The sequence below is a fragment of the Phacochoerus africanus genome, chromosome 2, assembly GCF_016906955.1.
Source record: "Phacochoerus africanus isolate WHEZ1 chromosome 2, ROS_Pafr_v1, whole genome shotgun sequence".
Taxonomy (NCBI): Eukaryota; Metazoa; Chordata; class Mammalia; order Artiodactyla; family Suidae; genus Phacochoerus; species Phacochoerus africanus.
The window spans coordinates 33,707,543-33,720,139 of record NC_062545.1 but is presented as its reverse complement, the minus strand read 5'-3'; the positions used below and the strand labels follow the sequence as shown (position 1 = coordinate 33,720,139).

The following is a 12,597-nucleotide window of genomic DNA, read 5'->3' as shown; positions in this document are numbered from 1 at the left end:
CTAAGAACTTTTACTAATCTTGTAGGCACATATTGCAGTCATGGTCTCTGAAGAGAAGTTCAAACTGAATTTTTGTATTTGCGTCTTAGGGAATGCTCTAGAATACTTGTTTACATGTCTTCTAGACTAGAGGTCAGATCCTTTGCCAAATTTTTGTCCTTCTCCTTATAGCAAAGACTTTTAAAGTCTTTAAACTTTAAATAATTGTGTTAAGCAAATGCAGATTTGAGAAATATGGCCAACTGAAAAATCATCCAAAGTATGTTTCTTTGTAGAGAAAAGATTTGGACATTCCCAGGTGCATTATGATGTTATGCTAAGGTGTCCTTTTAACAGGTGTCTCTTCAAGAAGGGAATTTTATTATGCCAACTTCACAGCTGTTGGCCATCAATCCAACCTTTATTTGATTAAGCTCAGTGTATATAGTACATCACTGAAAACTGGTCATTCAGTTAATTGGCCATATAAACAAACAGTTCTGCCACTTGCTGTTAATTAAAGGATAATGTATTGGACATATTAGTGTGTTGTCACTGCACTCTGTGGCAAAGCAAGAACTGATTTGCTACCTTAACGCCTCATTCAACCCTGTAAGGTCAAAATACAGTCATCACCTATCCTTTAAGCAAGAGCTTCAATTAACTGATGAACCAGAGATCATTAATGACCCTAGGAATCCACCCAAATGTTTCTTATCAATTCCATGGCATGCTGTGTTTCAAATACTCAACAAAGATCATGTCCTTGAGTTGTTCTAAATGTATGTGAGATCTGTATTCAAATCCTTTCATCACAGATGAGGAAGTATTAACTAAATTGCCCCAAATCACATAGCTAATATATAACAGAGAGGGGATTTAAACCCGGATATACCTGACTTTAACATCTCCATCTGTGCTTGCCAGCTATTTATTCTTTCCCTTTTTGTGACCTCAAAGATTTGTATTACTTCATCTTGATTATGACACTCTTATTAACGTGAAAATATTTGCTTTCTTACAACCCTATTTAAACTATTAATGTCAATTGTCATTTCTTAAAATCCTGGATAAAATGATAATTTTGGTATCACCTCATAAAATCAATAGATTTTTACCTAATTGAGAGGCAGACTTTTCAATATTACTCTTGCCTTTTTCTCTCGCCCTCTGCCTCTCTTTACCACTCTTCCTTCATTCTCTCTCCTTTTCTACCCCTTCCTCTGCACAAAAATTTTACTTCCTTCATTTTGGTAGATAATTCCCTGGCACTCCAGTGACCTCTGCCTTATAACTGTTCTGCCCTGTGATCCTCTTCCTGGAGTCCACCTAAGTGGCCAGGAATTCTAAACAAAACAAATTCTGAACAAAAACATTAAACCCTAAGAGCTGGACTAGAAACCTATACAAGTAGGTGTTCTCCTCTGGAAAAGCATTCTTCAAACAGGTACAAAATGAAGCCAAAGACCACAAAGTTGGATTAGATATTTGAGGACTAATTTGAAATTTCCAGAATGGGATCATGATTTGGACTCTGCAATCCAAATAATTCTTTCTTATCATCCAAAATATATTCAGAAATTTTCAGATTGTTGTTTCTCATGTAAATTGTAAATATCAAGGCACTTTTCTTAATTTTTTTACTACATATGTGGTTTATTTGGTGGTGGTTTGAAATAAAATCTTAGATCAATATTCCATGCAAATAAGAATTAGAATGTAATTAATAAAATATTTAATTGTAAAACTCAAAGAATCAACTATCGAAAGTTTAAGGAAATACAGGTAACCTATCACAATACCAATAGTAATGTAGTGATTCTCATAAAGCTCAGTAAGAGTTTTTTAATAAATACTTTAAAAAAAAAAAAGAAACACACCAGAATCACATAGGACACGTAGGTAATATCCCCTTTACAAAGAACTAGGTAAATGACCTAGGTTTGATGCTCCTAGGATATAAAATACAAGCTGGATTCAGCTCTAGTCTTCTAGCAATGCCCTTATTAAGAAATACAGCCTCAGCGCAATGCCTTAGTGAATATCTTCCGTGGTTCAAAGTAGGTGTTTTTAATCCTCATTTTACAAATGAGTAAAATGAGACTGAACAAGATTAAATAACTGCCCCAAGGTCACACAGCTAGTAAACTTCCAAACTAGTACTTAATTCCACCCTGTTCCTTCTGAAAACTCGCATTCATTCTTATCTCCACTGTGTGAACTAGTAGGAAAGGACCATTGTTTTGGACCTTGGGGCAGAACCAGACTAGAGAGTCTATATCAGAAAGAGGAGGGCCTCTGGATCTTTAAAAGTTCTAATCAAAACCAGAGATTTTCTCTGCCTGGACAATCTTTAATAGTGGCTTGTACCTTTCATTAAAACCCTTAGGAACCCTGCTATATCATATTAGTAAGAGGTCATGATTTTGGATAGACAGCAGTGGGTGACAGCTTAAAGTGAAATCTTAATTCTCTGCCCAGGAATTGAACCTGGACAGCCTGGATGAAAACCAGGAATCCTAGCCACTAGACTAGCTAGAGGTTGAACACCGAATTGCCCTGATTCTTGCTCCCTGTTGAAAGCAAGAATGTTTCGAGGAGGCAAAAACTGTAAAAATAGAATAAAGTTTATTAGAAACACAGTACAACGTGTGGGAGAGCTCATAGAGAATTAGTCCATTTATCTAAGACAGAAATGAAGCAGAGATACACCCCCAAAGGACTGAGGGTGGAGCACCCAGAGAGGTGATTTAAACCATTTATATAGGAGGGTTCTTCTGGGTCTTTATCTCCTCTAGCCAATTATCTTGTTTTATCTTTTGCACTTGACCAGACCCAGGGCCCTCCCCTGATCTGCATGTGCATCTTTTGGCCAAGTCGGATTCCAAAGCAAAGCCTGGTGGGAAGGTTATCTAGACTTATTATGGCCTGGAGCCTCCTCCCTTTCTGACCCAGAGGAGTCTCTCTGCACCTATGTAGTTGGTGTCTCCCTGACCCTGAGGATGCAGAGTATGTGACCTCTTTGTTCTTTTTTTTTTTTTTTGGTCTTTTTAGGACCACACCCATGGCATATGGAGGTTCCCGGGCTAGGGGTCCAGTCAGAGCTGCAGCTGCTGGCCTACACCACAGCCACAGCAACACCAGATCCGAGCCGCATCTGTGACCTAAACTACAGCTCAAGGCAACACCGGATCCTTAACCCACCGAGCAAGACCAGGGATCCAACCTGCATCCTCATGAATACTGGTCAGGTTTGTTTCCACTGAGCCATGACAGGAACTCAGCCCCTCTTTTGATCGTGTCATTACCACTGTTTAACAGTTCACAGAAGACGAGTACCAGTTATTTGCCTTATGCCTGTAGTTATTTCTATCTTGAAGTATAGATAGGTGGCTGGTGGTAAATGTCCTGAAGCCCATCCATCTCCTGCCCAGGAAGTGTAAATAAGAGGCTAGTTGCAAATATCTATCATGGAGCCCATCTGCTCTGGCCTCAGTTACTTTAAGCAAAAGAAAAAAAAAGAAGAAGAAGAAGTGTGATGGGTACTTCTCAGTGAGTCACTCATATCCAGGAGTGGTTTTCTAAAAGTTTTATAAAACCATCAAAATTCTTAGTAATGAAATTGAACTCCTGAATTGTACCAATACAATCTTCCAGAGTTTGGCAAGAAAATTAATATATTATTTCCCTTATTTTGCCTTTGACACTAAATCCAACCTGCTCCCTCTATACTTCCTCAATAACGTTGAGTCACAACAATACTTATTTTTTGTTCCACTCTCTTACATTAAAATTGTCCCAAAGTGGGGCATTTGTTCGGTGCCATTTCAGAGCATCTTTGCCCTGGTTTATTATTTCTAATTCTACATGTGGTTTTCCTTCTTTATAAAATCAAATAAAAGGCCATTTTTTTAGAACACGTTTCCACCTAAGTTCTTGGGTTTTCTCCCCAGATGGGAAATAAGTTTTCAGTAATCCATTCATGATCCTGGGGCTGTTGACTAACACTTCTGACTAAGCCCCATGCTGACTATTGGGACCAAAGTTTAGTGCTTCTAGAACAAAAGAGAAAATGCCTTTGGTCATTTTCATCATCGGAATTCTTTGTCTCCTGATTCTTTGCCCCAGGATCTACAGAGTGAATAGGTAGCATGAGGTTCTCAATTAGTCATGTGTTATCTCTCATAAGCAAATTAGGGAAATTAATGAAACAGCCACCCAGGAAAATCATTGCAAAGAACAATTAGCTTAGTGTCCTGGCCTGCCTCTTCTATTCAAGCCAGCAGCTACATTCTTTCTAAAACGTCCTGTAAGTGTTTGCTGTTGATTCCTGCAATCTAAGCTCTCAGGAGTACAGTTTGTCCCCTAGCAAGAAGATAATAGCTCGCACAAACCAAGAAATAAAGAGCCAGACAAAACGTAGCCCCATGCTGTGCTAAACCCACTGAGCTCATATGATTAGACACTACTACCCAGTCCAGAAGCCTTCGCTCTTCAGGCTCTGGTGTAAGGCCACCATTGTCAACACCAAGCCTAATGTTGCAGCTACACTGTTGCCTTGTTTCAGTAACCTCTCAGGGAGCGTTAACGAGCGAGGCAGAGGGACAAGATCCTGGGAAACAATATTGTTGACTTAACGTGAAATTTGGCTTCCTTAGAGCTACAGGAAGGAGGGGTGAGGGATGGCAGGAAAGAGTTTGACTTCTGGTGGTTTTGGACTTTGTGTTTTTCACTTGTTTATTTTAAATGTTTTATCAGCATCTTTACTGTTCAAGTCGATGAAGACAGAAGGCATATGCAAAATCTGACAGTAGAACAGGCGATAGAAGTTAAAAAGCTTTTCATTGGAGGAGCCCCACCTGAATTCCAACCTCCCCCACTCAGAAATATTCCTTCTTTTGAAGGCTGTATCTGGAACCTTGTTATAAACTCTGTGTAAGTGAATCTTTTTGTTGCCTTTTTTTTTTTTTTTTTTTTGCTGTGAGGATCACTGTTGCATATACATGATCCAAAACCATGGGGGGAGGAAACAATGGGGATCTTTAAATTAGATATTTTTAATTGCACTGATGATCTTTAAAAGGGGAAGGGGCAGATTTGATGTGATCATAAGGAAACAGGGCAGTGAAAATAAGAATAAGAGAAAATATTTCATTTTCATTCTATTCCCTTAGCCCTATGGACTTTGCACAGCCCGTGTCCTTCAAAAATGCAGACATCGGTCGCTGTGCCCATCAGAAACCCCCTGAGGATGAAGATGGAGTAGTTCCAGCTGAAACAATTGTCCAGCCAGAGCCAGGTCCCACCCCAGCCTTCCCTGTACCACCCACCCCAGTCCTGGCACATGTAAGTGATATATCCTATTGCTTTCTGGTTTTTTCTTTTTCCTTTGGTCACATCAGAGGCATGTGGAAGTTCTTGGGCCAGGGATCGAACCCACACCATGGCAGCAACCCCAGCCTCTGCAGTGACAGTGCTCGATCCTTAATGCACTGAGCCACGTGGGAACTCCACTGCTTTCTAGTTTTAATCCTGTGTTTTTCATCATCGTTTTCAGAAGGAAGGTTACTCAGGATATCTAGCATAATCTACTGCTATAATCAGAGGAAGGGTCACCTGTCTAGGAAAACCTATTCTCTTTACAGCTTCCTTGGATTACTTTTATTTACATGTCTGTTCTCCTTTCATTTTCCTGTGTATAAAATGGCATGTGTTTTTAGGTGAAAAGTCAGCACAGAAGTGTCTACAGAGTCAAGAGTAAAATCCACCTATAATAGCACCACAGAGAGGCAACCATGTCTATTTTCAGTAGACCTCATATCATGTCTACAATTTAGTATTCTGTTTTTAAAAACTGGTAATACATAATTAAAACCGTTTCTAAACATCATGAAAATATGTGCATCTAATCTGATTACATCTATGTGTGCGTGTGAGGGAGAAACACAAAGTATTTCATAACACGGGAGATAGTATATCCTTGATTAGACTCTGATTTCCAGAGTGAGACTGCTGTGTTCAAATCCCAGCACTCTAACCTACCATCTGTACGAATGAGAAAGCTACTTAGCTAATCTCTTCCCCTCAGTTTCCTCATCTGTGCAGTGAATATACTAATAATGTATATGTCAAAGAGTCATTATGAGGATTTTTTTTAAAGTAACTTTTGAAGGAGGGATAAATTAAGAGGTTAGAATTAACATATAGGCACTACTACATATAAAAAAGATAGCCAACAAGGACTTACTGTATAGCACAGGGAACGATACTCAATATTTCAGAATAAGAGTTCCTGTCGTGGAGCAGCAGAAATGAATCCGACTAGGAACCATGAGGTTGCAGATTTGATCCCTGGCTGCTCCGTGGGTTAAGGATCTGGTGTTGCCCTGAGCTGTGGTGTAGGTCACAGACAAGGCTCGGATCTGGCGTTGCTGTGGCTCTGGTGTAGGCCGGCAGCTACAGCTCTGATTAGACCCCTAGCCAGTGAACCTCCATATACTGCAGGTGCAGCCCTGAAAAGACAAAAAAAGACAAAAAAAATATGTAATAATCTATAAGGGAAAAGGATCTGAAAAAGAATAGATACAGATACAGATGTGTATATGAATCGCTGTGCTGTACCTGAAACTAACACGATATTTTAAGTCAATTATACCTCGGTTAACTATATACATAAATTGTTTGTTAGATGCCTAATATTTTCTAAGCATTTAATAAATGGCATAATTACTATATAGTAATGATCATAATGACTGCTTTTTAACAATTTCCATTCAATATTATATGTAGTTTTCCTAGCAGCTGTGCAAAATATATACCTATGTACTGTCATCCTACCTTTAGCTGAGTTAATGAGAATTAGACAGCCTAAGGAATACACCCAACACAGTCAGCAAATGGCAGGATAGGAATTTTGATCCAGTAGGTCTGAGTATACAATCTGAATCTTTATCACTGCAGCACTTTGTCTTTACAATGTATTCTGTGTCTTCCTCACTGAGGACCATTTGGAGTGTTTCCAGTTTTTCGCCTTTAGAAGCTAATTCTGATGAGCACCTCTGTACATCATTGTTTTTGATGATTTTAAATTAGATTCTTGGAGTTCTCATCGTGGTGCAGTGGTTAACAAATCCGACTAGGAACCATGAGGTTGCAGGTTCGATCCCTGCCCTTGCTCAGTGGGTTAAGGATCCGGCATTGCCATGAGCTGTGGTGTAGGTCGGGAGATGCGGCTCGGATCCCGCATTGCTGTGGCTCTGGCGCAGGCCGGCAGCTATAGCTCCGATTCAACCCCTAGCCTGGGAACTTCCACATGCCTCGGGAGTGGCCCTAGAAAAGGCAAAAAAAGACACACACACACAAAAAAAATAGAGTCTTAAGTGGGTAATCATGCAGCCAAAAAAAGAATATACCTGAGGTTCTCAACATGTAGATCTGCATTGCGTTTTCCAAAGGTTATGCCAATTTATATTCTCACCACCAAAAATCTCCCTATGCCCTTGACAGCACATGGACCAGATTTATACAGGCCAGTGGACGGGTGGAACATGTTGTCTTGAGTGCCGATTTTGAAAACTCTTGGACATTTGGTTCTCTGCCTTAGTTTTCATGATGGAATTGGTTGTTCTGCAGAGCCGTGTGCTCCTTGTCACTAGAGATATTTATGAGATGAGAAGCCAAATAATCATCATTTAGGAAAACTGGCCATTTATTCCAAGCATACTTTCCTCCACATAGAGGAAGAATCAAATGAGATAATGTATGTGGTAGTTCTTTGAAAATTGTAAGAAGTGCACACACATAGATATTGTGAGGAATCCCTGCATTTACCAAGGAGCAAGTGTGTATCCAGTACTCTGCTGGATGGTGCTCATGTATTTCGTTGGCTTCCCACAGCTCTTCATTGTTTTATATGTGCTTATTTATATACTTGGAAATATTGTGATCATGGAAGAAAATACCTATGATCACACAACCTAAGGAAAGGCCATCAGTCCTGTGGGGATCTGTTCGAGTTGATTTTCTCCTAAGACATTACTGAGATCTGCCACATGGATTTTCAGATGTTTCCTTAATACATCACAACGGGCCTTATGCTTGATGTCCCTCAGTAAAGGGAAAGTTAGGAGTTCCCACTGTGGCTCAGTGGGTTAAGAACCCAACACAGTATCCATGAGGATGCAGATTCAACCCCTGGCCTCACTCAGTGGGTTAAGCATCTGGCATTGCCTAAAGCAGGTCACAGATGGGGCTCAGATCTGGTGTTGCTGTGACTATGGCATACTGCAGCTGCAGCTTCAATTCAACCCCTAGCCTGGGAACTTCCAGGTGCAAAGGGAAGGTTAATGATTCTTCCTCCCTTCTCCCTCATATGCTGTTCCCTGGACTTTTATCCTTCATATCTGTTCCCTAGACTCAAGAAAGTGTTTTCTTTCTTTCTTTTGGCTGCACCTGAAGCATGAGGAAGTTTCCAGGCCAGGCTTTGAACCCATACTATAGCAGTAACCAGAGCCATAACAGTGACAACACCGAATCCCTTAGCCCCCTGAGCCACCAAGGAACTCCAAGTGAGTTTCTTCAATTGAAGACTTTAAAACTTTGTGGGTTAGAGTAACTTTTTAGGAGTTCCCATCATGACATAGCGGAAATGAATCTGACTAGGAACCATGAGGTTGAGGGTTCCATGCCTGGCCTCACTCAGCAGGTCAAGGACCCGGCGTTGCCATGAGCTGTAATGTAGGCTCAGATCCTGCATTGCTGTGCCTGTGGCATAGGCTGGCAGCTACAGCTCTGATTAGACCCCTAGCCTGGGAACCTCCATATGCCTGAGTACAGCCCTAAAAAAAAAATTAACTTCTTAGACCTTGGATCCAAATGGCTATTTGGATTCTATAGGAAAGTAGATCCTAAATTCTTAACAACTAACTTAGAATTATAAATTATAATTAGCAGAAGCCCTAGCGATTATCTGGTCCAGTTGCCATCTTAATACATGAATCTCTTTATATGATACTTGACGTGGACTTGCAGCCTTGGTTTGACCATTCCATTGGCAAGGGTTTTCCAGTGTTAGAATGAGGCAGGCTCAGAAAGCCACTGGTTATAATGAAATAAAACTGCATCCTGTAGCCTCCATGTAATGATTGTTTCTATAGCCAAACATATGACGTTTATATCTTCTCTAACATCTCTTTAAGCATTTGAAAATATCTAAGTGTTCCCTTCCCCAGGCAAAATATTCCATTATCTCAAGCATTCATCTTAATTCTTAATTTCTAATTCCCATAGTTCCATTGATAACATTCTTACATTCCAAATATCCCTTTCAAAAGGTGGCACCTAGAATAGACCATACAACTCAAAATGGAATGCCCAGTTCGGGGAACAGCAGAGTCCCTCCTTCCACTGGTCTGTCATCATATTCTACTAACCTTCCTAAGAATTTTTAGTGTTTTAAACAATTGGATCACATCATTAGTTCATCAGTAGGCATCCTATTCAGTCAATAAAAACCTTGAGGGCATTTCTGTCACTTGAGAGCCTCTTGACTCAGGTCCCTTGGCCAGTCCTTGTCCAAATGCTATGGTTTATTGGAGGGGGAACCCTGATACTCCCCGGGGATCACCTTTCTTTTTTAAGTTGTGTTTCTAAAACAAACTTTGTTTTAAAAGAGCTCTCAATCGTATCTTTCTGTGGTTTCTGGAGATCACTTTTTTTTTCTTCACTTTTTCTGAAAACAAAACACTTTCCCATCTAGACTGGAGATTTTTAACTCATTTAAGTTTTCTTGTAACTTTCTGTTCTAATTCCACTTTCATTTTCTCACAGTAGTGTATGTTTTGATTTTTCCCCCAAAAGTAGCATTCCACTTAGTAGACAAGACAAAAGCAAAAGAGAGGTTAAGTAGCAGTCCTATGAGTTGGTATAGAAGGATGTGCAGAACATTAGAACTATATGATACCTTGAAGATTCTGAGTCTTAATTTCCCCATGAGAAAAGAAAGCCCTAGAACTTACAGACTGGCCTGAAGTTACACACATTAGTGGACACTAAAACAGATACCTAAATTCTAACTGCTATTTCCCCTTCCCTTGCACATTGTAAATACTTATAACTAGATGATCCAAATTATATATTTTTAGAATTTTCCATCTCTTTGGGGTCATACTGTGTTTTTGGAGTTTCAGATCCTGGGACCATACATATCTCCTCTTTTAGTTTGATTTCTTTCTCTTATTTTCATTTTTTGTGTGTGGAGAGAAGAGTTGGCTTTCTAAAGGCTACTTAGAGGTTTGACGTCTTACTTGATAATAATAAATAGTTTATTAAGAGTCTACTAAATGGAAAGATGCATATGATATCATCATGGCTAGCCAGAGAGAGGGCGAGAAAGAGGACGACAGAGAAACTGAGAGACATGTTTGAGAAAGTAAACCCTAACATAAATAACAGAGTGACAAATGTGTGTGGAGGTCAGTCAGGATTAATAGCAAGTGTGGGCTGCAGACACAACCTGCTGGATTCCAAGACTGAAATTAGAAGCCTGACAGGGGACAGTGTTAAAATGCATCCAAGCGAAATGGTTAGTGGTACCTAGAAGTGTGAAAACAGGTCCATAAAATGCAAATTTTAATATGCCACCATACTGTGATTGTATCTAAAAATCTTGCCATCAAAGCCGTATAAAATGATGATGACATACTTGTGACATTATGTTAAGTGAGTAAAACAGGATATAAAAACACATATACTGCATAATCATTGTCTATATCAACAGCTAGAAAAACATGTTAAGAAAAACCTTTCCAAGAAAGACATCATATGCTAACAGCAGATGTATAGGGACCAGAGATGATTTTCATCATTTCAAAAAATATGCTTAAATGTCTTGTATCTTCATAACTTAGTAAAAAGATAAATAACATGCAGTGGTTTTCAACCTTTATTCCTCCGCAACATCCAGTTATATAGCTGATTTCTCCACTGGGGAAAAAGGACATGGTGAGTGAGCCCCTCTCAACTCTTCACCTTGAGAGTCACTGAGGAAGCAAAGTGGGGCTTTAATCCAAGTGATCTATGATCCAGGTCCACCTGCCCATCCTGCCGTCACCCACCTACCTTTATTCTATCAACTCAAGAGTCACTGAATAACTTTCTTGTCCTCTCTATATGTAGGAATCCACTGAAAAACAAGGAGCATAATATCTACCTAAGAGGATTGTCATGGAATAAGTTATACATTATCTGGAAGTTCCTGTCATGGCTCAGTGGTAACAAACCCACCTAGTACCCATGAGGACATGGGTTCCATCCCTGGACTTGCTCAGTGGGTTAAGGATTGGCATGGCCATGAGCGGTGGTGTAGATCGCAGATGCAGCTCAGATCCTGCATTGCTGTGGCTGTGGCGTCAGCCAGCAGCTGTGGCTCTGATTCAAGCCCCAGCCCAGGAACTTCCATATGCCACAGGTGCAGCCCTAAAAAGACAAAAAAAAAAAATTATAAATTATCTGCAAAGCACCTAACACCATGCCTGTCTCACAGTAACATGCCAGCATTCTTCTAAGGTTAGTTTAACCTTTCACGATTTTAGGTTGAGAGCAAGTGCTAGGAAAGGGGGTGGGGGCGGGGGAGTATTCCATTTTTAAACAAACTCCAGCATGCTATGGTTACCTCAAGTCTCCCATCATTTTCAAGTCTCACTGTTTTCTTTTTTAAAATCAGAATTCAGAATGCTAAGAATTGAGTTAAGAATTACTACATGTTAGTTTCTAAAGTGGAACTGCCTGTCTCTGTGTCCCTATTAGTTCCAGCACGGTTGACAGGAACCCTCGCTTATTTTGGGTTCCCTTTGTTTTCTTCTTGACACAGTCATACTCCTCCCTGTTAGCAACTCACATCCTGGGGACGGCGCTGACTCCACTCCAGGGCAATTTAAGAGTATCTTGAGAAAGCCCTGCCCTATGAAATGGATTATGTCAATCCTATTATTAACACATGCCACAACATCATAGAGCAGAGAACATATTTTATGCATATCATCTCATTTGATAGTATGGTAGTCTGTCTTTATACGTCTCTCTTTCTTCAGCCCATTTAGAGCTGGATAAAACATCTCTACGTATTATAATTGTGGAGATTTCTCATGGAGGATGGTAGCAATTAAGAATAGAGTGTGGACTTCTAATATTACAGAAAGTTGTCAAAGCGTGGCAAGTTCTCTGCACATATATATGGCATGTATACTAAACCTTTACAACCAGCATGACCTGTGTGGATTTGGGTACAATGGGCTGGCTGCATTTTTTTGACTTGAAGTTTATTGGAAAGTTGAACTTTGAATTTCAAAGTTTAAAATGTGAACACTAATGGCCAAATAAATAGCCATGAAGAGTCCTTGTGCTGTTCAAGACTTTTGGAGTATTAAGGGGAAAGAAGTGAGCAGAGAAAAAAAATAGTAGTGGAGCAAAAGAAAGCTATTTCTCCAGCAGCTTTAATGCTATGGCTTTAAAAGCTAAGTACGATCTAGCCAAAGGATAAATCGATTGGCTACTGAGGTGTATTTAAAGGGGGGACATACATTTTCCATACTGCAAAGAATCACTCTTCAGGCGTTAGCA

The 12,597-nt window shown here is 39.9% G+C and overlaps 1 protein-coding gene across 1 annotated transcript in view; it reads left to right on the top strand.

Moving 5' to 3' along the window:
- LAMA2 (laminin subunit alpha 2) overlaps positions 1-12,597 on the top strand; it is a 594,513-nt gene that overhangs the window by 565,824 nt on the left and 16,092 nt on the right. The window contains 2 exon segments of the mRNA XM_047758965.1: positions 4,738-4,914; positions 5,154-5,325. Of these exon segments, the coding sequence (XP_047614921.1) occupies positions 4,738-4,914; positions 5,154-5,325 (349 nt within the window).